This window comes from Mytilus californianus, unplaced genomic scaffold (genome assembly GCF_021869535.1).
Source record: "Mytilus californianus isolate M0D057914Y unplaced genomic scaffold, xbMytCali1.0.p SCAF_30, whole genome shotgun sequence".
Taxonomy (NCBI): Eukaryota; Metazoa; Mollusca; class Bivalvia; order Mytilida; family Mytilidae; genus Mytilus; species Mytilus californianus.
The window spans coordinates 140,102-165,513 of record NW_026262680.1 but is presented as its reverse complement, the minus strand read 5'-3'; the positions used below and the strand labels follow the sequence as shown (position 1 = coordinate 165,513).

At 31.7% G+C, this 25,412-nt stretch overlaps 2 protein-coding genes across 5 annotated transcripts in view; both read left to right on the top strand.

The window, feature by feature from the left end:
• Positions 1–255: 255 nt before the first annotated feature.
• Positions 256–13,940, top strand: LOC127736362 (cytochrome c oxidase subunit 4 isoform 1, mitochondrial-like). Of its 4 annotated transcripts, none has more exons than XM_052246866.1 (5): positions 256–336; positions 6,209–6,359; positions 7,381–7,551; positions 10,146–10,277; positions 13,680–13,940. In XM_052246866.1, the coding sequence occupies exons 2-5, from the start codon at positions 6,215–6,217 to the stop codon at positions 13,829–13,831; spliced, it is 600 nt and encodes a 199-aa protein (XP_052102826.1). In that variant the 5' UTR covers positions 256–336; positions 6,209–6,214; the 3' UTR covers positions 13,832–13,940. The 4 variants fall into 4 exon arrangements, with proteins under 4 accessions (XP_052102826.1, XP_052102824.1, XP_052102825.1 ...); XM_052246864.1 differs by having other exon boundaries at positions 281–419; XM_052246865.1 differs by having other exon boundaries at positions 287–438.
• A 5,155-nt stretch (positions 13,941–19,095) lies between these two features.
• LOC127736361 (probable serine/threonine-protein kinase pats1) overlaps positions 19,096–25,412 on the top strand; it is a 30,571-nt gene continuing 24,254 nt past the window's right edge. Inside the window, exons 1-2 of the mRNA XM_052246862.1 lie at positions 19,096–19,457; positions 23,294–23,432. Coding sequence (XP_052102822.1) covers positions 19,222–19,457; positions 23,294–23,432 — 375 coding nt within the window. The 5' untranslated portion in view covers positions 19,096–19,221. The remainder of the gene's footprint in view (positions 19,458–23,293; positions 23,433–25,412) is intronic.

The following is a 25,412-nucleotide window of genomic DNA, read 5'->3' as shown; positions in this document are numbered from 1 at the left end:
AGTGTTACCATCAGTTAAACGATGGAGAAGCTACAATCAGAATAAAATCTCATATATAATAGTAACACATACATTTTGTTTGAAAGGGGATTCAGGCAAATTAGTGTATTGAAAGACAAGCTAGAAATTTCATTAATCATTCTTTAAATACATTGTAAAAAAATTACTTAGTTTAAATTTCAAATGTGCAAAATTGCTAAAATGCAGGTAATCGGTTCAAAACCATCAAAAATATCAAATTACAAGGCGTTCTTATCAATCAGTAATGATAAAGCTATAGTTAAATGCCTTAAAGGATATAAGGTGTATGCACTTTATTTGTCAGGTAGCGGAAAGGTAAATGTCGGTCATTAGCTGACTTTCAGAAAATTATCTCAAGGGTAAAATTATAATACTACAGAGGCACATCTATAATTAAGGTATATTTTTATTCTTCAGGTAAGCCTCCAATTTTCTTTCGATTGTTGTCATGCTTTTTAAAATGATTTTTGATAATATTCGATATCTTCCTTGAACATTTTGTTATGACCGAATACTAGAAAAATTTATGAAATATAATATAATTCGAATTGATAATATACTTCGCCTAATATTTTATGTTCAGAGAAATGCGCCTGGAAATAAATGTTAGAATTTGAAAAAAATGCTATGTGCTTTTACAAATTACATTTTAATCACGTGATATTGATATTGCTGTTCCGCCATCTTGTGTGCAAAACATAGAAAAAACTTCCTGCTATTGGGGTAGGCATATATATAGTTTGTCATTACTATCAATATGATTAAAAACACTATGTTGTTTTCAATATGTTTGATATTTAAAAACAATCTATTGATTTTAATAAATGCACTCGATGAACATAAGATGCCATATTTGATTTCTTATCTGATCATACCATTAATGAAATCTTTAGAACAATGCGTGGGAAAAGTCCCACAAACGGTGATTGCTGTAAAGTTTACATTTACGTGCGTATAAATGTATTTTGTTCACCTGATTGATTATAAATTGTGTGACATTTGGAGTAAATATATACTTAGCTACACACGTAATGCAACGGTTTATTCTAAATTGAAAAATCTTCAAATCACGCAGATTTTATTTTTTATGTTTTGAATGCTAGCTAGCTTAATTTACATGTTTGCAATATACAGAAGAATTTGAATTGAACGATCGTATTTCGTCTTAAAAACAAGCTCGCTGTACATGCTAGCCAATTTTATAATATCCTCCAAACATACAATAGAAAGGTATCTGTGCAATATGCTAAGCTCTGCATCGCTCTGAGCCTAAAAAATTTGTAATTAAAATTATAAAGTAAAAAGAAACAATAATCAAAGATCAGCAATCAAAACCAAAATCTTCAATTAGCACAAAACATTAAGATATGACGCAAGACAATCGCTGAAGAGGTTCCTGTCTTAGTATATAAACCTATGAATATTCGCTTTTCAAAACGAGAAAATAACTTTCCGGAGCTTGAGGTAAGTTACGAAAAATTGTGTGGCATCATAATCCCACTTATTTCCAATGACATTGTTTGGTTTTAATTCTAAGAAACATCAAAACCTTCAGTAATGTGTTGGTCCAATGAAATTATGTGGAAACGTTTTCTTCAATATTCCTCAATATATTCATGGACGTAATAAATACTATAATCCTCCACAGTCGCTATGCATAGTGTAAATGGCTCCTGTAAAAAGCTGTTTGTATTTTTCAAACGCTGAATAAACATATTCTAGCACTAGACTGCCACTTAATAAAATTTGTACAGACTGGTCTGAATTTAAGGTCATGATATATTACGACCATATTAATTTCTATTCCTTGAATATGCACTGAAATAGAAAGGAAGGTAACATGGTGTACTAATTCATTACATATAATCCCTACGTGCACTTTACATAATCTACGACAAAATAACAGTGATTTTCGTACTTTTTTTCACCTCAAAGTCTAGGCGAAGTCTTCAAAAAAATGTTTAGCTATTACCGCAGTCACTGCAAGCTCAAGATGCTTTTTAGCATCGGATTGAGTAGAAATTTGTACTAGATATCGACCATTTTACACCTGTGCATTGAACAACAAGAATGAGGGATGAACCTGTTTACAACATGGTATTGGGTTCTCAACAATTTATATAGATATCCATACGTTTATCTAATTTATCATTTTTTCATTTCATATTTTTTTTCATTTCCAATGTTTGTATTTGTATTTGAGAGGATAGACAGAACACCCAACCAAAATCATTACAAATACCTTCCTGTTCGCTGTGGAGAAGAACCAGGTCTCAATAAATCAATCTCGTTGTTTTATTAAATGTCCACTGCAAGCTTGCAGCTTTATGAAAATACATATTAACAGATGTAAATATCAATAGATAACGATTTTATTATTGTCAGCAAGTAAAATCCAAACAAAAGAATCAAATTTTGTTCAAAAGTACATGGTATATATTAAAAAAGATTTATATTGAGAAGTTATAAAAATCTATAATTCGAAGAAGGACAACATCATCATAATCATGGCCAATAGAAATTAAAACAAAAAGACAAGTGACAGTCCCACCACAAAAAAAAAACACATGTAATTAAAGAAAGAAAAATACTATCCCCATAAAGAAAAACCTGGGGGAAAATCTGGTGCTCAAGAAGGGTAAACATGCAGTTTCTGTTCCACTGGAGATACTTTGATAAATGGTATTTACTATTGTTCGATGAGTACATTCAAATTGATACTGTGACGGTCATTGTAATGACAAACCCCATTGTTTAATTGAAGCCAAAAACAAAACCCAACTTAATCTATAAACAAAGTCGTCTATATGCAATAATTAATGCCTTCAAAATGTAGTTCTTCTTTCCCTCAATGTGTTGTTTTAAAATTTTATTATTTCCAATTTTATGTTAATTTTATCTGATATATCATCATATTTCATATTAAATGAAAGCACTTAATTCAAATTATATTATTATTTTCACAGATTTATTTACGAAAAGAAAACAAAGACAACAAAAAATATTTCTATAACCTCTATATGACGAGGTTCATGTTTTGGAGTAAATACACATGATCAAGAAAATTGAAACAAACAATGTTTATCTTTTGATAAGTAAGGGTCAACGGTTCATTGTCAGGTGAATAGGGCATTGAACTATAATGTTTACCTTGGTTTCCTTTTTCACTAGTGACACAATTCAAATATAACATACATTTTAAAGCAGTCATAATTTATCAATCGAAATAAACTATCGAGAAAAAATAGGTTAATGTGTATGCTATTTATAGAAAAATCAAGAAGCAATGACATTTAAGTATCCTTAATATCAAAATTGTATACACTTATAAAATGTTCATTTTCCGATTCACAGTAAACTCCCATAAAAATTACATTTCTAAATTTTCGATGCAATTGAATATTCGTTGTTTTGAAAAATGAACCAGAAGATTTGATTCGGTTTTCCTCAGATGCGGTCGGATGACAAATCAAGTAAAATGCTTTTGGATGTTAAATGATTAGAGAGGGACACATCCTTTAACATCTTTATCCATGCATCATTATTTACTTTAAAGTTTTAAAAATACATTAGCCAAAGGTAATACTTCCCATCTTTTTTCTTCATAAGAATCAAAGAACCAGAACCCTTGACAAAATTTCTCCTGGTTTCCATAATGTATCTTACCTTAACACATATTAGGTCTGTACTTAAAGATTGTAAATTTTATGAATCGAAGAGAATACAGTCTAACAAATGCAGCACCTAGAGGACATTTGTACAATTATACAAATTAAATATACCATATCCTTCAGATAAAATACGGAAGTTATTTTCTTAGATTAATTTCCATTGATTGAATTATTCCTTTTGTTTGTTTAATTGGAAAATACCTGACAAATTTGCTTATGAAAACAATCACCTTGTGTTTGCTTCCATCACACAAAGGACAAAGATATGAGAAATTGCTGAAACCTATTGGAATCATAACAATATACTTATAAAAGTTTACGTAAATACTTGAAATCTAAATTCCTTCGAACAGAAGTTTGTTTTTTGGTAAAAATATCATTGCCATTTAAATACTCAGAATTTGAAAAAAAATGGTAGTTTAAATCAATCTATTGGCATATGCATTTGGAATAACATGATCCTTTGTTAGAAATTCAAAATCCTGGGTAATTGAAATAAGACAAAAACATATGTTTAAAAATAAATTTCCTGGTGAAAATTCAATTATGGAAATATGTTTCTCTTGTAACGTGTTCTGACTTCTGCATAGAAGTAGTAGTATATATACTTATTTTCCTTCGTGTACATTATTTAAAAAAAAGGCATGGTTTATGCTATGGTATTTAAATATTAATTGGGCAGAAAAAACCTATATTTTCTAGAGGTTCTCTCCATCTGGCAATCATTTTTTTTTTATAATATTTTCCTTTTCATTTACCCTTTTTATTGAGATAACACATTTTTAATAATGCTTGATGTGGTAATTTAGCATATACATAGAATGGCTATCTCAATATTGAAATTCTAACAAAAGTGACCTGAACTTGTTAGAATTTCATGTTGCTTTAATTTCTTATATTGATTATGTGGCCTCTCTTTAATCGGTAGTTGCTTCAAAGGTAAATAATCAACAATGATTTACTGATGTAAAATAGCTAGTTAATCCTCTTTTACACGAACGAGGAGAAAATCTGTAGACGATCGCATGAACTCCAAATGGAGCAGGGTCGGGTGCATGATGGACAGTAAGTGTCAACTGCTATACACATATCACTCGCCATGCGAATCCAGTCTCAGTCAAAAAAGTCATGATAAGAAAAGGACACGATCTTTTAATTTGCAGTTCAGAAGACAACGATGGACACCGCGAACACAATTCTCCCATAAGGTGACATTCAAAACATCGTAAATAAGTTCATATAGATAAATGGAGTTAATGTTTTAACCGTTCATACGCAACTCTGGTACAATAACTTTTAAGTGAGTTTAAGTTAGGGGTAGATTTTTCTGCACATAAAAGAGTTTTTAAGCAAATACTTAAAGGCAATTTTTCATTCTATTATAAGAAGCCAAAGAATTATTCTTAATTCTAATGTCGACATACAAAATGACACATAAATGTTAGGCCAAGTAGCATTGAGCAAAATGTTAATGGGTAAGGACATTGTGCTATACACTATTGGGAAGGAGGTGTTGTTCTCTGCTCAAATTTAATGCATTGCTCGATTTACATGATATACATGATTTTAGATGTCGATATAGGATTATTTTTTATGACTTACCACAAACTAATATGTATATTGAAATTAGTAAGTAGATTTGAAAGTTCGTTATAACTTTTTTATCGTCCGGTTTCGATCCTTCTGGAGTTCATACGATTATCTCAGTTTTTGTTTGTTACTCATATTTTAATCTTCTTACTTATGAAATTTGAACATCGGTAAACAATTGTTGCCTATATTCCTCAACACAACAAATCTTGGGAAAATTTAGTTTAAGTTAATGTGCTACTGCCAGAAAAAATGTGATCATATGCCACCAATGATTAATTCTATGCATTGAAAACTCTCTTTTGGGGTTGAAATTTAAGTGAATAAATGCTTAAATGGTCATTCACCGAGTAATCAGAATTCAAATAGACATCTTATGTGGTCTAGCTTTCACAAAACCAAACTGAACTAAACAGGAAATTCCAGCTTTGCATGAGGGAAGAGAAACCTTAGCTTAAGCACGATCACATTTAGGTTTTGTTTAATCCTATAAAAACATTGGAGTAGAGTCACATCAATGCAAGAAAATATACAGACCGTATGCATTTGTTTTAATTTGAGGAAACCTGGTTGAGCAAAGTTTAAATGGGACGTGATCGCATATACCAACCAATGAAAAATATCATAACATATCACAGACAAGTATTGTGGTGTCGAAAATTGATTCAGCTATTTACATTGTCAAAATATTTAAAAAAAAAAACTGTCAATTTTTTTCTCCATTTGTGTAAAAAATACCTGTGCTACGGATGTACGGATTTAATGTAATTTTCCATTTTTTCGTTGCAGAAACGAGTTATAACACTCGTTTCGTCATCTAGGGATATTTGTTAAAGACTAAATCTGCCATAAAGTGGCCCTCATTTACAAAGGTGTTATTTTCTTACTATATGTAATACATTCAAATTACATTTAAATCTTTTTAGATAACGATGAGTTATCAATTATTGGTATCATCGGCGAGAGTTGCAGGTAAAATTCCTTTGAGAGCTCTCTCAACAACGTCACCAAAATGCCAACAACAAGAAGTGGTGAATCTTACACAGGAACAAAAAGATAAATATTACCCCAAAATAGGTAATAGTTAACACTTTTGTTTATATAACAGATCCTTAATCCTGGACATTACTTCGGTAAACGATTTAAATGCAGACATGACTTATGTCATTTTATAGCTTGATTTATAAAAATAAGAAGATGCCAATTGGCCAATCAAAAAAGTATAAGTCAAGTCGACAACAAAATTATCAAATAGGGAATGAAGGAAGGATAAACAAGCCAGTTCTTGCTCAAACAGTGGTACCCGTCCTGATGACCATGACAAACAAAAGTCAGATTGATATGTTGCATTTTGCAGAGTTCTCAAAATCTTTTTTTTTTCCATGTTGGCCCTTCAAGTAAATCTGCTGGTCCTCACTTTCATTTCTATCGCAAAATACCAAAATTGTGTTGGTTCTTGCATAATTTTGTGGTTAAACCCTTCGGACAACCACTTTTCGAGAACTCTGATTTTGTGATGTCATCAACGCTGATATCAGGACAGGATTTGGACTGAGAATATATGGTACATAGCTTCTGTGGTAATCTGTAACACAGATATTCCATAACGGTCAACAAAATAATGGTAAAACTTTTAAAGAGTAACATGAAGACTACAAAACTATAATTTTAAATTACGGTAATTATTAAAAAAAAAACAATGAAATGAAATGATATATCTATACGTGAAATAATCTGCCAAGTAGTCAGTACCTGTGTATTGTAATGATTAATATGACATATTGAGCCTGATCGATTATATTACCTCTTCAGAGTAAATTGTTTGCTTGGTAACATCTTTGTCGAATGAGACCAAACGAAATGTCGGAATCTGACCTAAGAATTTTGGCATACATTCTGCACAGGGTGTCTAAACAAAATATATCTTGTACTGAAATTACGCAAGTGTGCTATTATATAACATATAAGATATGCCTTCCTTTGTTATTGTGGGGGATTAAGGAAGAATATGATTGGTTACGACTTAATCCTTACATATGCATAACGATGTTTATGCAAGGAACCATATGGTAAACTTCCTGTCATATTAAATTTTCAGGAAATAGAGATATTGTTGGTTCAGGTCATAGTATTAGACCTGGTTATGAAGACAGAAGTGATTATCCATTTCCTGCCTTGAGGTGGAAGCCAAACACACCAGATGTGACAGCCCTCAGGGAAAAAGAAGTAGGAGACTGGAAAAATCTAACCATGGAGGAGCGAAAAGGCTGTATGTTTGAATGTTATGTTGTATATGTCTCGTTCAAAGTATTTCCTTCTCAAAACAGGTTGTACTTGCAACTCTTTTCGACGATGATCGTGAAAGAAGGGTATAAATATGTGTATGTAAGAACACGAAATAAAAGTGTTATTTGAACGATGAATGAAATATATCGCATTTTGTCCAACAAAAAACGGGTTTATGTTCATGCAATTACCGCAGGTCTGTTCTTTAACTCATTTTTTCAGAATGGATTTATGAGGTTCGAACATCAAAAATTTTAGCACAAATATGCACGAGCTCATAATGACAACTGCAAAGACATAGATATGCTGTGTCCTCATCCGACGATACGAAGGGTGTCGTATCGTAAACAGTATATGGTCATCCTTCAAGCTTATCTAAGATAACTCTAATATTAAAGATTTACTCGTGATCATAAATACATGTATTTTAGTATCCGATTTAGGTGTAGATACACGTATTTAATGATACATATTATATATTGAAATATAACATGTCTGAAAGGTGCATGATTTCAAATTCGAGTTTATCAGTTATTTCAAATTAATTAATGGATCAACTATTTCATCTTTACACAAATGCGACTAGTGGATCACGATCTGCTTACCCTTTCAGAATTCTTAGGATCATTCTCCATTTTTGATGGCGTTCGTGTAGCTAAGCCTTTTGATTTCTGTGTAATGCAATTGATATTTGTCGCACCTCGAATAAATTAGTGACGTTGTGACTGCTTTAACATCGTCATGTGGTGACCCCCGCCTATAGATCCGTGGTGGGTCAGTAGATTCCATATGAGTATCACGACGTCACGTCTTCTATCAATGGTGACGTCATCTATAAATGTTATTGTATTTCATTTTTTGTTCTAATACAAAAATTGGCATGAAAAGTCCCGTGAGCGATACATTCGTTAAACTGTTCATTTTAGGCCCCTTACTGATCCATAGAGGGTTATTGAGATCCATAGGGCTGAGGACACAGAGTCATTAGTAAACCATATAACCATATATTAGGTGACCGACAAAAAAAATAATCAAAGTATTTAAAATGTTGAAAACGCTAATCATCCAACGGGTTCAATAATCGACGGTAGACTTAAATCTAAAGGAAAAGGATCATAGTATTGAAGTTCAAAAGTACAAATCAAATGTTGTCTGCAATAAACAACATTTTTTTTTCAAAATTTTACTTCATTGTCTTTAAATGTCAAATATACAAAATATTTAATCCTGGATTATATGATGAGTTTATGTATATCCCCGCAATTTCGATTTTGCTTAAAAGTGACCCAAGAAGTTATTGAATTTGTAGTTTTTCATTCAAGGTTGAAAGTTAAATATCTCAATTTTGTAAAAGTCTTAATATGAATAACAATATTTTCGTTATTTCAATGAAAGTCATGTTGTATCAGAAACCAGTGTTGATGATAATGCTGTTATGTACCTGTTATTAATAGTTAGAATTGACAATGCTAAGTCTATATACCGGACATTTTCTTTCTCCCTTTTATCAGTAAGTTAATCCGTTAGAACCAATTTACTCTGAATTAATTTTACACTTTCTCAACTTTCTTAAACATTACCCTTTACTTTATTACAGCAGTTCTATTTGTACTTTGAGAAAACTGTGAATTCATTATTATTCGTGAGATATCAACTTTAGTAACTTTCGGGGGTACAAGTGAATTTAAATGTTCAACGAAGTATACATTTCATATGCTAGTAGGCTAATTTGCACCACGAAATCAATTATTCACAAAAACACATTTTTTCCTCCTTCCACGAAAATTGGTACCAACGAAAATAAATGAATCCACAGTATACAGACAGTATGCCGTATTTCGAAACATATAGTCATTTCTAAATATCTACAATGTCTTAAAACAAAACGTTTTATAAGATTTTGACATTTTTCGTATTTTCATCCATAATTATGTTCAATATAGTTTGTTTGAATAATCATCATCATCATTATAAAAGTAAGGAGATGTGGTATAATTGTCAATGAAACAACTATCAACCAGAGTTCAAAAGACGAAGATAAAAGCAATTATAGGTGACCGTACAGCCTTTAACAAAAAAATACATACCGTATAGTCAGCTATGAAAGGCCCCGACATGTAAAATGTGAAACAATCCAAACAAGAAAACTTACGGCCTAATTTATACAAAACAATTTACGAAAAACAAATTTGACAGACATGAACCAACGACAACCACTGAATTACAGGCTCCTGACTTGGGACAGGCACATAAATAATGTGGCGGGGTTACACATGTTTGTGAGCGCTCAACTCTCCCCTAACCTGTGACAGTTGAGTTACAGCACAACATAAAAACAAACTGGAAAAAGTAGTTGCAAATGACTTAACTCAATAAATCGGTACAAGGCATTAATACACCAAATAACATAAAAACAGTAGACAAAAAACACCGATATAAGAGTACTTGCAGTTACTGAACCATGGTTCGAAGTCGATTACAACCAATTGATAAATCATGTTTTCTTGTATAAAATCCAATTAAAGTTACATTCTGGAAAGAAGAAGTATATATATATATATTTGATTAATCTTTCAGTATACCGAGCAAGTTTTTGCCAAACTTTTGCCGAAATTAATGCGCCAACTGGTGAATGGAAGCAAGTTGCCTCTGCAACATTGTTGATAATGTGGCTCACAGCTGCTTGGGTTTGGTGGTGTGAACATTTCGGTAAGCTACTTTCATTTTGGATTTTTTTCACAGTATAGGTAGTTATTCGCTATTAGTTTTATGGGTAAAGAGAGATAACTTTTTATAATCAATGTAACGTAACAGCTTATAATATATTGATTCAAACAATTTTCCAGTGATTTTTTGCATTTTAAAAAATAAATTATGAGCAAGAATATATATTCATTATTTCTTCAAACAGAAAAAAGGGTATTATCAATATTGACATTGAATATACAAAAGGGATATTCAAAGTCATAAGTCGAAAACAAACTGACAACGCTGTGGCAAAAAATAGAAAACAAAAAACGACCAAAACAGACACAAGAGTCGACAAACAAAACATCGAAAACTAAAGACTGAGCAACATGAAATCCACTAAAACCGTGGGTGATCTCAGGTGCTCCAGAAGGTTCATCTCGTTATCTAAACTACTATTTACAGTCTTTTGTGATGATATTATGAGAAAATAGTATTCTTTCACAAAAAAAACTGTAAATAGTTCAAACATTTACAGCTTAGAACTGATTTAAAATCAATTTCTGATTTCTTACTAAAATAAATCTAAAAGTTTTGTGTAATACAAACAAATTTTCTATTCAACTGATTTAAGGTCATTTGCTTAAAACATGACTTTGACTAACTCCCTTTAATAAACGAAAATTGAATTTTGTGATTGTGAGCAAGTATGTAGTTTTTTAAAATGATGGAAAAAAACAAATATCAAACGATGATAACCTTTTCATTGAATACATTATTGGCCATAAAAACTATTATTTCATCAAATATGGAGTCGTCTCTCTTGATGCATGACACAGGGGCCTCGGTGGCCGATTGGTCTTAAGTAACCCAACTACTGTATTACTAACATGTCAACACTTAGGTTTTGAAATTCGAATACCACTCGTGACAGATGCATCGTTCGACTCCAAATAATTGACTAGGATTGTCAGTTTTCCTACCGAAGGTCGGTGGTTCTCTCCTGGCACTTCGGCTTCCCCAACCAATAAAAACTGACCGCCATGAAATAGCCAATAGTGCTGAAAGTGGCGTTAAACACCAATCAATCAATCTATAATACATGACAGTTTTTTTTTGCTTACGATAATATTCTAAAGCAAATTCAATAATCTTCATTTAAAAATTTATTTCTCATGAATTTATGTGAAAACAGCTCTTCAAAATATTTCTAATGTTACTACTTTGAACTTCTATAGGTTAAATTCAAGTACACTTTAGTCTTACTCTAACATTATTCTAGGAGACCATCGTAGAAAGGAAGTTCTAGATGATCAATTTTATGACCAAAATTTAACCTAAAGGAATGGTCCAAAACCTCTGAGGTCAACATTGTCTGACCCGTTGGAATTTAAATTTGTATGTGTTTAATCATCATGGCCACTGACTTCTTCTTAAAATGACTAACATTCCATAAACAGATGTATTTGCATGAACATATATAAATTCATCCTATATACCAGGATTAAAATTTTGTACGCCAGACCTGGCGCGTTTCGTCTTCAAAAGAGTCATTAGTGACGTTCGAATCAAAATTGAAAAGGTCAAACAAAAAACGAAGTTGAAGAGCATTGAGGACCCAAATTCCGAAATGTTTTGCTAATAACAGCAGTATACAGATATTATTTACTTAAATTTACTGTTTTAAAATTCCGAAATCATTTTAAATTAAGGAATGTATCTCACTTAGTACATAGCTCTGATTATTTGTCTGGATTTGGCTTTACTTTTGGTCCTATTTGGTTTTGTCAGCTCTTCAACGTTTGTAAGAGGTCTTGGATTGGCAATATTGCGGCATCGAGCATGACTAAAGAAACATTAAATGTCAAAATGCGCATCTGGTGCAGTAAAATTGGTATCGTTAATGATATTGTAACCACACGTTAGAAACATATCAAAGATTGATCTGCCGTATTAACACTGGTTGGCCGAAGTAAATCTCGTCTTGTGAATAAAGGGAGAGTTAACGTCAATGCGACATTAACACAAAAAAAATTCAGAAAGACGTCTGGAGGTCAGCACCTGTGATCTTTAACAATAGACTATATGAATATACTGCAGGTCTATATTCTGATTGATAGATAGACACATTTCTAACGGATTCTGATTTTTTTTTATTTATAAAATTAGTAATATAGCTTGTGATTTCAATCTCATTGCATATTTTTAACGCCTCAGATCAAGGGTCGTTTCAGTCAAAACTGGTCGTGTCGATCCTTTTCATGTATATACAGAATGGACAACATAAAGGACTGCAGTGGGGTATCAAAATGAGGTGGACATACCAAATAAAAGAATCAAAACCATAAGTCGAAAACAAAGTCAACACCATGGCAATAATAAAATAAATGGTGAATGTGTCCATGGGACACCGATGATGCCCCCGCTTGCATATAACGTTATAAAGGGGCATAACTCCAGAACGGTAGAAGTGACGCCACCCAAATTTGAACTTGATTTGAGCTTTGTGGAAATTAACATTGTGTATAGGTTTCATAACATTTGGTTGAGGCAAACCAAAGTTATAGAACGGAAACTAATTTCTGGACGTACGTACGGACGGACGGACAAGGGTAAACCTTAATTCCCCTTCCGCTACGGCGGGGGCATAAAAAAGACGAAAAGACTAACAAGAGTCAGCAAAACACTACTCAGAAAACTAAAGATTGGGCGTCATAAAATCCTTCAAAATGCGAGGGTGACTTGTTTTGGCTTTCGAACTTTTTTTTATCTGAGCGTCACTGATGGGTCTTATGTAGACGAAACGCACGTCTGGCGTATTAAATTATAAGCCTGGTACCTTTTGATAGATATTATTTGTGTTTGTCTCTGTCCTGTATGTTCTTCCATTTATTTGTATTGTAGTCCTGTCATGTAATCTTGTCATTTTAATGTTATATTTAACATTGCCATAAAAGCGGGAGGTTTGGCTAGCCACAAAACCAGGTTCAACCCACCATACATTTTTTCTTAAAATGTCCTGTACCAAGTCAGGAAAATCGCCATTGTTATATTATAGTTCGTTTCTGTTTGTGTTGCATTTTAGTGTTGTGTTTCTGTTGTGTCGTTGTTCTCCTGTTATATTTGATGTGTTTCCCTCAGTTTTAGTTTGTAACCCGGATTTGCTTTTTCTCAATCGATTTATGAATTTCGAATAGCGGTATACTATATATATAGCTACTGTTGTCTTTAATTTTCGGCTGTTTCTGAGCGGTAAGAAGGCTTGCTTCACTAGTGGCACTCGTTCTGTATGACCTGTCTTATTGACTCAAAGTTTTAATACTTTACGATTATTATGTTTCAATGGTGTTCAAAACTTACTGTAAATGAAAAAAAAAAAACAATAAGTGATATGTTAAACTATATGTGTTATTCTTTTTTCAGTATTTAGTAAACAATTACCAGAAAGTATGACAGAAGAGTATAAGAAGAAAAATATAGAGAGAATGATTAAACAAGGCCAAGAAGAAATGACTGGAATTAGTGCACAGTATGATTTTGAAAACAAGAAATGGAAAGGAAACAAATGGTGGTAGAAAAAGAGTAATTGCGAGACATTTTCCCGGTGTGTGTTTACAGATTACAAAAATGAGTCAAAGTAGTGTGTAACTGAAGAAAATAAATAAAAAATATATATGATATGTTGTTATATAGTATAGTGATAGTTGAAGACCAAAACATATATATGTTGTGTACAAGTTATCATTTTGTACAAATTATAATTTGTGCAAAAAATTGTACAAATTATAATTTGTATTTTGACTTTGTACAATTTGTAGTTTGTACAAAAAGTGCTTGTACAAATTACAATTTGTACAAAATTTTACTAAAATTCACTTAAAACTTGGACAATAATTTATAGTATGGACTTTGTTATAAAAAGAAGCATTGATACACACTATAGAATTTTCGATTGTAATTTGTACAAGCACTTTTTTGTTCAAAATGATGACTTGTACACAACATATATAAACTTATCACGCTTTTGCTACCGATTGGGGAAAAACAGATAATGTCTCTGTGGTATGGTAGTAGCAAACTCTCCTCGAGTGCGGGTTCCATCCTCGACAAATCAAAAACACAAACTTGTAAATTGGTATGTGCTACTTCTCCCCTAAGCACGCACGAGGCATATATATAGGGGTTGGAGCAAAGACTGGTCGTCTCGGTGTCAGATTAATGTACCCGTCTTCATGTGGGTGTAATTTTCAAATGTGTAAACTGAAACGTTAAATAAACGCAGTGTATATGTAGTTACTTCTCTGTTGATCCAATATTCAAGAGCATATGAAGTACAAATGTATATACTTTCTTGTTGATACAATATTCTAGAGCGAAGGAAGTAAACATTTATCTGTTGATTCAATATTTCTGAGCGTATGAAGTATATAATTATATTTCTCTGCTGATACAATATCCTGGAACGGATAAGTATATATCAAATGTCTCTGTTGATTCATGTGGCATTTACATGTAGGAGCAATAGAAAAGACTGGTTAGCCCGGAGTCCGAATGATATGTCCTGGTTGGGTGACATGTCTTCCTGTTGGGTCTTTCTTTGTGAACTAGTAAGTTAAAAGAACTTAACAATGATCATAAATCAAGAACCAAAGCTTGAATGAAATAAGTTAGGAATATACAGAAAATTTAAATATGTATATGACCCATCTGAACTTGAACATTATTATACACTATAGTCTCAGGAAAGGAGCAGAGAAAATTATTTGCCACAATTAGACTATGGGATCATAACCTGAATATAGAAAGGGGCATAGATATCAGAATTAAGAAATTAAAGACAGAAAATGTAATTTATGTAAAGAAACGGAATAAAATGAAAGGCATTTTTTTATCAGACTGCCCTGTTCTTGAATCTGTAGAAAGCCGTTCATCTGAATTATAAATATAACACTTTTATCAAACTTTCTTCAGAGAATTATGATTACTGACTATTGGAAATATTTATGTTACAAATTCCGAACTAAAAGAAAATCGTGATGCATTACTTAACTAAACCCAAAATCTGAAATGAGGTGATGGAGTTGTCTCTCTTTGTCCAAATATAACAGGGTGTCTGATGACAAATGACAATAATAGCTATTCTAATTACAAGGAATTAATTGAGAAGTTTGACATTGTTTCTATCAAACAAAAAGTCTTATTGATCGCTGTATTTTTAGACAGCAGTCATTTGGTTACCTTCTTGAAAGCAGATTTCGGGTAGCCTTTTTGTCAGAATGTCAGATTTCGGGTACGTGTTTTGTAATTCTATGCAAATTCCCTTTTGTCACATGTTTGTAAATGTCTAAGTAAACTGAATTTTCTTGGATTTATGTCAAGTTAACGTCGGATAATTTAGGGTATGATCTGTTTATTTTCTTGATACTTAAGGGTCTCTTAAATTAAATATGCAAATGCTGGATAATTCTGATCTTTTTAGTGAAATCAATCGGATTATTTCGGGTCGGGTTTTATAATTTCAATCAATAAAGGATTTGAGTATGCCATGGATGCTATCCTCAGTGAGATCAACTTCTCCGCTATGCACGCGATAATAAACAGAAATTGCTGAAATTCTTAAAAATAAAGCCTCTTGAAGTGGATTTTTTTTTTGGTTTAAATCTCCTTCCCTCCGCCGACTTTGCGTATACTTAGTAATGTTACTGTATATAGCTATAGTACAGTCTGCTGGTGAAGAAAAATGTGGTTTAGGAACATTTGAGTAGCCCTAATCAACATTTTGTAATCATTTAACTGCATACTTTTCTTTGCTCTTAAAAGAATGGTTACATTTCAATGAAATTTCATTTTGCGTTTCTGTCATATATGATATACAGCATTTAGCAACATGTCGACCACACTAATATACTTTTCAGTGATATTTTTCAATAAGACAATAACAAACAGGTCTCTATACATATTTCATAGTTGATACAACCTCGGAGTTAACTTTACAAGTGGTTAGTTTTTTTTTTTTTGGCAAAGACTGCTAAATACCAATATAACTTTGTAGAGGAGATAAATGCACCAGATAAGTTTTATGAGAATTCTTCAGGTCAGAAAACAACAATGATGTAAATATACGTGATATGCACCTTTATAAATATATATATACTTTTCGCGGATATATTTGTTATGCAATGCTTTTTGAACTTTTTTCGTATTTCCTGTCTACTTGTATTACGATTTTAACATTGGTACGTATATTTCATTGTGTTCTAGCAATGTGCAATTTTAATATGCCTGTCCTATACTTTAATTCTTAATATTTTTGGGGTGAAATCATAGATTTTTTTATAAGGTCAAATTCAATTATTTATTTTCATTCTGTATTTAATTTGGGTGCAACAGTACGTGAAGGTAAATTCCTGTGTGGAAGGGCAAAAAGGTGGGGGATTACATGTGGCACGATCAGATCTATTTATGTCCCAGGCAAATCCGCAAATGATAAAAAAAACTTCCCCAACGTTTAGCCCAAAACTATTAATTTTCAATAATATTAGGATTAAAGTAGTTTACTTCAAAAACTTTCAAGCCACTCTAATTTAATGAGGGTTATTTCTCAATCACGGGGAGTGGGGGTCGATCTTAATATGGGATTTTGGGTACAGTAGTGCAGCTGGCAAAACACCCACATTTCATAAATTAAAATCTTGAGAAAAAATCTGATGGCAAAATCATGACCCATTCATAGTTTTCTCAGTAATCACATATTATACAATATAAATAAGAGGATGTGGTATGAGTGCCAATGAGACAACTCTCCATCCAAGTACAAGTTTTGATATCTTAATTTGAATAAAAAAAACGACAAAACAGCATTTAAACAATTTGAAACATCTATTATAATTCGGAGGATGAAAATCACTGACCCATTGATATTTGACCTCAGTGAAATTTAATGTATGCCATTAACACAATTTAAATATAAAAAGGGGACCCATTCCAGCGGCACGGCTGTGTATACCTTCATTCAGTCATAGAACCCCAAATCTAGATGGAGACCCACGTGCGTGTCCTCATTATCCCAGTTTTGAAATATAGTCCCATTTATAATATTTATCTCAGGTGTACCACCCCTTTTTCTTTCTAGGGTAATATTTTACCGTAAAAACTTTTATCATTCAAAACGACGTGTGAAAACTTAACACTTAGGCAGTATAAATCACCGGTATGTATGCATTGCAACCGTTAAATTGTTTCTCCCTATGAATATTGAACTATTCAGTGATGATTTCAAAAGCACAAAGCATCCTAAAGATTTAACACAGCACATTTCTTGCATACATGTAACAGTGTAAAGAAAAGAAAATTCAAGACATTTAGTGAAAAAAAATTAGTGGGTACCCTTTTGTCATGTCTATACTCAGGGGCGGATCCAGGCCATGATTTTAGGTTAGGGGGGGGGGGCGCAAACTTAAAAGGTAGTGAGGTAAAATTATTGAAATATTCTTTATTATAAGCTGAGGCAACCCATGCTTTGCAAATTTTAGGGGGCGCACGCCCGCCAAGCCCCTGATACTGTTACTAACATATTTATTAATTACGCCAATATTATACTTGTAAACAGTGCAATTATACGTGTTGGAAACCAAAATCACAACAGAAAAACATTATCACTTCATCAAAGGGAGTAGCTATTTCACAACAGCATTCACAAATGAAGAAAATTGTCTATCCTGTTATATCTATCCTGTTTCTATGGTTACTGTGGTTACAGTAACAGGATAGACAATATTTGACATAAACGTCTTTAAAAAGTTTATAATCACATATAGTTTAATTCACACATAATGAAATGTTTGGCTGTTTGAGCTCATTTAAAGGTTACAACTTCTTAATCTTCGAAATTTGGCACTATGATATGCAGATGCAATACTGCCATCGATAACGGGATAGACAAAAAGGGTAACAGGATAGAACTTAATCATGTTAATATGGTGATCATGATATGATTAACGTACGTTACTGTTACCAACAACAAAAAAAGCCAAAAGTAAACTGTGACCAACATGCGAGGGAATTACTTGATGTTGGGTTTAATCTGAGACAACTATAACGTGTTATAGTAGTCTCAGGTTTAATAGAAAGAGAAAAAATGTTAAACATTATAAATTGCTATCTTAGACTTGCATTGCTGGTGGTTATTTTTATAACCTTTGAAAAACTATTTTTTTTTATGTATTTTTCAGTACAACATGGAAAATTCACAAATAATCTATCATTACACAGAATGAAAGTATATAGAGTTTTTACTCTTGAAAACCATCTTATTGGCTATGAAAAACAAGCTTAAAATTTTATCGAAACCTTTTCTAAATATCTAAAAATTTATGTTTCATGGTAACAAGAGAGACAAAATATTGCACCACTTATCAACAAATGTTTCAATATATTCTTTTTTGACATTATCAATATTGCATCTTTTTATATGTTGTTCCATGAGTAATGTTTGTTTTGATTTGCTTATGAAGAGGGTTGTTTGAATTAGTAACTTTAATTCAATTTTCCAATTTTTTGAAATAAGACTGGGGAGTAGCTATAGAGTCCGGAAAAATCCTGGACCAGTACACATCAGTACAATGTAAGTTAATTATATTGCTTCTTTTACTTCCATTTGAAAACATATGTATCTGCTTATTTCATTATAATATGCATCAAATTAATAGCTCGTTCCTCCATTCGTTTATTAGTTCCAGCACCAGGTGAGCTAAACAAAATTTGGCGCGCTTTTTTAACGCAAGATAAGTTCCGATGAGATAGCCATTCGGAACTTTGTTTATCAGAAATATGATCGGGACAATATGATCAGCTGAGACAGCAGTCAATGAATGTTGACCTTAATCCTCAGTATAGATCTGTTTACGAATACTTCAAAAGGGCTTTCAGTAAAAAGGTGCACTGTAGATGATCTTCAACAGTGCAAATGCAATTGATATACGTAACCATTGCGTCAAACCAATGTCAAAATATGCATTGCAAACTTTCACTTTGTCGATATTTATGGTTGTGTACACTGTTCGTCCTAGCTTTTACCACGGATTTAATAAAAGGAGGCAATACTCAGTATAATGTGGAAAAAATCTCTTCGTGTCAAGTTAAAATATCTGACTATGGAACTATAAATTTGAAACCATTGGAAAGGATTGATGGGTTCCCAAGGTAATTTGTTCCTTTAGATACAATGTACGTAACATGTACAAGTAAACATATGTATATATACATGTAGTCTTTTTTTCTTCCCTTTTCAGCATTTCCTGACAGCAGATTTACCTAATTGCTATTTAACCACCATTTCAGGATTAGTCCAAATAATTATGACGTCTTGAAAGGCTATTATATTTTTTATTCTTTGACGCCTTACATCGCAGGAAGGCGTCAAAGCAAAAATTTAAAATAGCCTTCCAAGAGGTCATAATTATTTGGACTATTTCAGGATATGACACATGCTGTTCCCATAAAATTTGATGCCATAACTAAGAGAAAATGTCTGACCCGCTTTCGAGACGTTTCGGCCACATGTGCCAATCAGTTCAGCCACAAGGAATCCGGGTCCGTTGGCGCCCTTTCACGTTCGCACCCGGGTCTGTTGGCGCCCATTCACGTTCGCCCCCTTTTACGTTCGCACCCTTTTTATTGATTTTGTCTTAAATTATTTTTCAATCGTATTTTGGTTAATGTATTGCTATAAATATTTTTTTTGTTCATTGTTTTGGAATGAAGAGACTTTCTAAAAACGATTTTTGTGTTGAATATTTTTTTAATCGTGTTTTGGTTATTGTATTGCTATAAATAAGTTTTTTTTCATTGTTTCAAAACATGCAAAATAAAGTGACGTTTTTTGTGTTGAATATCTTTTTAATCGTGTTTTGGTTAGTGTATTGCTATATTTTTTTTTTTCATTGTTTCAAAATAAAGTGACTTTCTACTGTTCTAAAAAGGTTTTTTGTGTTGAATTTTATTTAAATGTTAAGATACCAAACCGCTTTAAACTCAACAACAATAACATTTTGAATCTTAATTGTTTTTACTCATACCAAGTTAAATACAATGTACATGCTAATATAACTACATGCAGAATTTACATCAAGTTTAGCTGTGTAAACACCGTATATAATTAACAGTTATCATAAATAATTAATCATCAAATCAATTTAAAACAATATTTCATTTAAAAAATTCAAAAATTGCTGAATTTTTCTTTATTTTGAGATAAACATCTTAAAAAACATCTTATAATTCATCGGGTTTTTGAATTAAAAAAATGGGTGCGAACGTGTATTGGGCGCGAACGGACCCAATACCAGCCACAAGTCATTTCAGCCCGTTACCAGTTCAGCTCTAGTTGTCTCAGCCACAGTTGTTTTCGGCCATAATTTTCATATTGTTCTTATTATACATGTTATATACATGTATGCATTAATTGTTTGACAGACGAATGTTTTGAAAAGAATTATAAATATTAGGACTTAACAAAAAGTTATTTGTCAAAATGTGCGCATCTGCTCTGAAACAATAAAGAGGACACATGACTTTTATGTAACAGATGATTAAGACATTAACAAATGATTAATAGATCCCTTTGACTTAGGTGCTAGATTGTCTAGATTAATTATTTTTTTGGTAACAAAGAATAAAAATTAACATTTTGCCATCCATATCAAACATAAGTACAAATGTTTAGAAACAAGGAACACCAATTGCAATGACTGCATGATAAGAACAACAATCTTTGCTTTTGAATAACTATCTGATAGTTATCATTTCTTGTTCCTTCACTTTTATCACTATTTTACGAATTTCTTCAAACAGTCAATTTGAAAATTGATATACATTTTTATCAATAAATTTTATATAAATGTATAATTAAAATGTATTTTGCCATTTGTTTCTAAATGTCTCTTTCTACGGTGTATATACATTGATTATATTTATCTTCCTTTGAACATGAAAAACCATGACTGAATTGACTTTACAAAGTATTGCAGAACTGGCAGTATGGTCTAAAAGACTGGCTTTAACTGGCAGTATAGCCAGACCTGTTGCATTGCAAAACAAAAGTGATTGAACATGTAGTTAAGTATGATTTTAATAGATCAAGTGTCACAAAATCTAGGGTCTGACTGCCGTGATTGTCACATACAATGTAATCCCAGAAAGCGATATGGTCTGAAAAGACGACTTTCATATACTTGCATGTTTGTGCTTGATATACATGTATATATAAAATGTACATCGGTTTTGAAGGATTTCAGTCAAGGATATTTTAAAAAATAATAGATTACTATCCCAAACATGATATTAGGCCACGCCAAATCAATACTTTGTTTGTCAGATTACCCGATTGTTGCAATTGTAGAACTTGCATCCAATGCTGGTCCACCCATGTTTAGATCCAAATTTACTCTTCAAAATTTTTAGTCGGTCATACGTTTGATAGAAATATAATTTTGTCATTTCAGTGGTGGCTGGTTATTTTATCAGTCCTATGTTAAGTAAACAAAATGCATGTCTTGATTCCAAACTTGTGCTTATAACATGTATAAGCTTAAAAATCTAATCACTTTCAATATTGATACCTACATATATATACATGATATACATGTACATATGTGTACTAGCAGTAATCTTTGGTCATATTTTTATTTCGAAATCTAGTCATTTCGGCCATTCCAAAATTATACATGTATATGATTTTTTGGGGCAAGTATAGGTTACTTTTGTATGCTTAAAAATTCAAAGTTCCTCATGCAATACATTATTTTTTCCTATACCCATTTTAATATAACAAAAAAACTCATCATTTTTATACATCAGCTGTCTGGGTGGTTGACTGTTTCCATGGTTTCTTGTATATATATCAGAAGCTTTCAACTCTGTACGATAATATTATTGGAAGTTGTACATACACATCATGCATATGTAATTGTATAATAGCAGAATTTGCTACTACAAATGTATAACCGTACATGTACTAGCAAAAACATGACACAGTTATTTTTCCAAATCAAGTACTGCAAAGAAATCTCAATGCAAGATTTAAAGGAGGTACACTCAGTATTGTTTTAAGCTCAGTGAAAAAAATATAGTTTAAATCTTAGAACTAAAATACATAGATCTATACGTGGTATTCTTTACAATTTCTCATTTGATATTTCTTTTGTGTCACTGCACATGTACAGTATATGTACAAGTTCATCTTTTAAAGGAATGTTCCTTTTCTTTGGATTTTGTGAAGTGCATGACTGCATAGGGAGTTGATTCATAAATTGAAAACATATCAATTCCTTCTGTTCCATTTCATACATGTACATATTGAACATAGTACATGTATCTGCATACATGTACATGTATGTACAGTGTACATGTGCATGTATATATAGTATGACAAGTAGATATAGACAATTATATAAGCAGATACATATTTCATCACCATTGATCACCTTATTAACCATGTTAACATGATTAATTTATTATTTATACATGTTTATATATGCCCCACCAACATTATTGACTTGCAATCCAATAATACATTAGTACTGATCGTTTGCTTACTTTGATGACATTTAACCAAACTGACTGCTTATTATACATGTTATAGTGAAATATTATTTCTATATTCTGCTTTTACAAATCATGCAAATGTTTGAAACAATAAAAAAAATTTTTTACATTTTGCCCAATTTGTAGTTTATGCCCCTTTAACATGTTTAACATACATGACATGACATGTTTAATATCCCAAAATACTAATTTATTGTTTAATTATTTATGCTGAATCCACATTGCGCTCCAACTTTGTATAAATGTATGCATGGACACATTATTTTGTGTATGTGTGTTTTTTTATCATTTAAGACTTGAAAAGTTCTTCAGTACATCGTCATCATGTACATGTACAATGTACATTTGTACATGATCATCATGTACATGAATTGTATAGTCATGATATATTTTGAACTAGCACTTATTTAATTACCATGATTACTATTTTGTAGGTTTTCTACTTATTACAGAGTGACAAATAGACTACGGTCAGAACTTTGGAATTATAGCTTTAATCCTTGCCAGTCTTATAATGAACCCTATGATCTAGGGGATAAAAATAGATATGGTGAACCTTGTATGTCTGTCTCAGTAAGTGAATGTACAATACACACAAATTTTATTCTGTTTAAGTTTATAAATTCAACTTGTTTAGTGTACATTTTGTACTACAACGTTCTGCACCAAAATCTTTTCCAACTACTAGCAATATGACTAGTCTGAACATGCTGAACACCAATATTCCTACATTTTTCTTATGTACATGTATCTAAACAAATTATTACAAATACTTACTAGTCTGAATAAAATTTACTAGTCTTGGGCATCAGACTAGTGGCTAATGTAGCAGACTGCTGCAATATGAGGTGAGCAAAACATTAACACCATTCTACCATAAAAGATGTAAAAAGCTTTAGTTTGAAGTTTTTAATTATTATATTTCATGAAAATAATTTCTTAAGGGATTATGCAAAATACCAGTTATACATGTACATGTTGTACATGTATTATTATATATGTCATTTACATGTACAATGTACATATGTACAAATGACATATATATATCTCAATCATTTCTGTACACCTATGAATACTGACTCGATGAACCTTTTTATTTTGTCTATAATTATCTCATTTCTGTTCAACTCTTAATCTTTAAATGCATCTTTAAATGCATCTTTAAATGTGATCTGTACATGCATGTACAAAATGTACATTTTTTGTAGGTATTCTCTCAGTCAATTTTGTCTAGACTGAACATTCACTTGCAATTCAAGGCTCTCTTTATGATGTATGGTCCTAATTACTTCTCAAGATGTTTATTTATATAATTATATACATGATATAATTAGCATGATTAGTGTATGTGTACTTATGAAATATTAAGACATGATAATAGATATACATGTACATGTATATAACTCCACAGCACACTGGTCTCTTAAGTCACTTCAACATGGTCAAACCTGACCTGTGACCTTTCGACCTAACATTTCATTTAAAAGGACCTGTGACTTTTAAAAATGTTCAAAAGCCTTTTATTTGAATGTTGATTTTGCTTAAAAGTGACCTAAGACAATTTTTAAATGTGACCACTTAAGCATGACATTTTAACATTGACACAATGTATACCTAGATATGATGATTTTAATGATAAGATTATAAATAGTAAACAAACATCTGTCTTGAATTACATGTACCCTTGAAAAAGCATGATACTAACTAATTATATACAGCCTGTACAGTTGAGAGTACTTTTATTCAAGGTGTACTACTTTTGACATGTATATACATGTAGATTACTCGTTAATTCATGTACATATAGATTGTTATAAACTGCTCTTTGTGTGTTCAGTAAAAAATCTTTGAGGGAGGTGAGGTGATCTATTGCATGGCACATTCTGATTCCATCCAGTTATATATTCACTGTATATGTTTTTCATGTGATTCATCCACATTTACATCAGTCAGGGGTACTACTTGTACAAGTAATCTTTATTTACTTGAAGAAGTAAATAAAATAAACTTATATAAGTTAATTATAATGTTTGAATAATCTCCCCTTAATTTTCTCAAAAATTTACTTGTATAAGTAAATTTTTTTTACAATCCCACAAAAATTCTCAAGTTTTGAGATGTAAAAACATGCCTTTAACAATTTTTCTCAGGTTAGCTCATAATTTTTTATTAGAGTTCAATGTTTCATCTCATTTATTAAATTCAACAAAGAAACTGATTGCGCAAAGATCTTAAGTATTTGCGCAAGGCCTTCAAAAATTGCCCCTTGGGAGCTTGTAAATGAGCAGTGTTCTGAAGATAACAGACAAATGAGATTTTCATTGTCCATGAAATTACACTTAAATGATTAGTAAAGACATCCGCAAAGGACAGACAATCAAAAATTCTATTAGAGCAAAGAAGTCCTAAGAATTCAAGAAAAGAAGATACAAATGTAGGATGACTTTTTTACTTGTATAAGTAAAAAAATCTGAATGTCAAAGTAAGCCCAATTTTTTTTTACCTATACAAGTAAATAAAATACACTTGTATAAGTATCCTACAAATTTACTT

Excerpts from the sequence above, each read along its gene's own strand:
- LOC127736362 (XM_052246866.1), top strand. The coding sequence starts at position 6,215 with ATGAGTTATCAATTATTGGTATCATCGGCGAGAGTTGCAGGTAAAATT. Across the intron at positions 6,360-7,380 it reads TAAATATTACCCCAAAATAG|GAAATAGAGATATTGTTGGT; the intron begins GTAATAGTTAAC and ends TTAAATTTTCAG. Across the intron at positions 10,278-13,679 it reads TTGGTGGTGTGAACATTTCG|TATTTAGTAAACAATTACCA; the intron begins GTAAGCTACTTT and ends TTCTTTTTTCAG.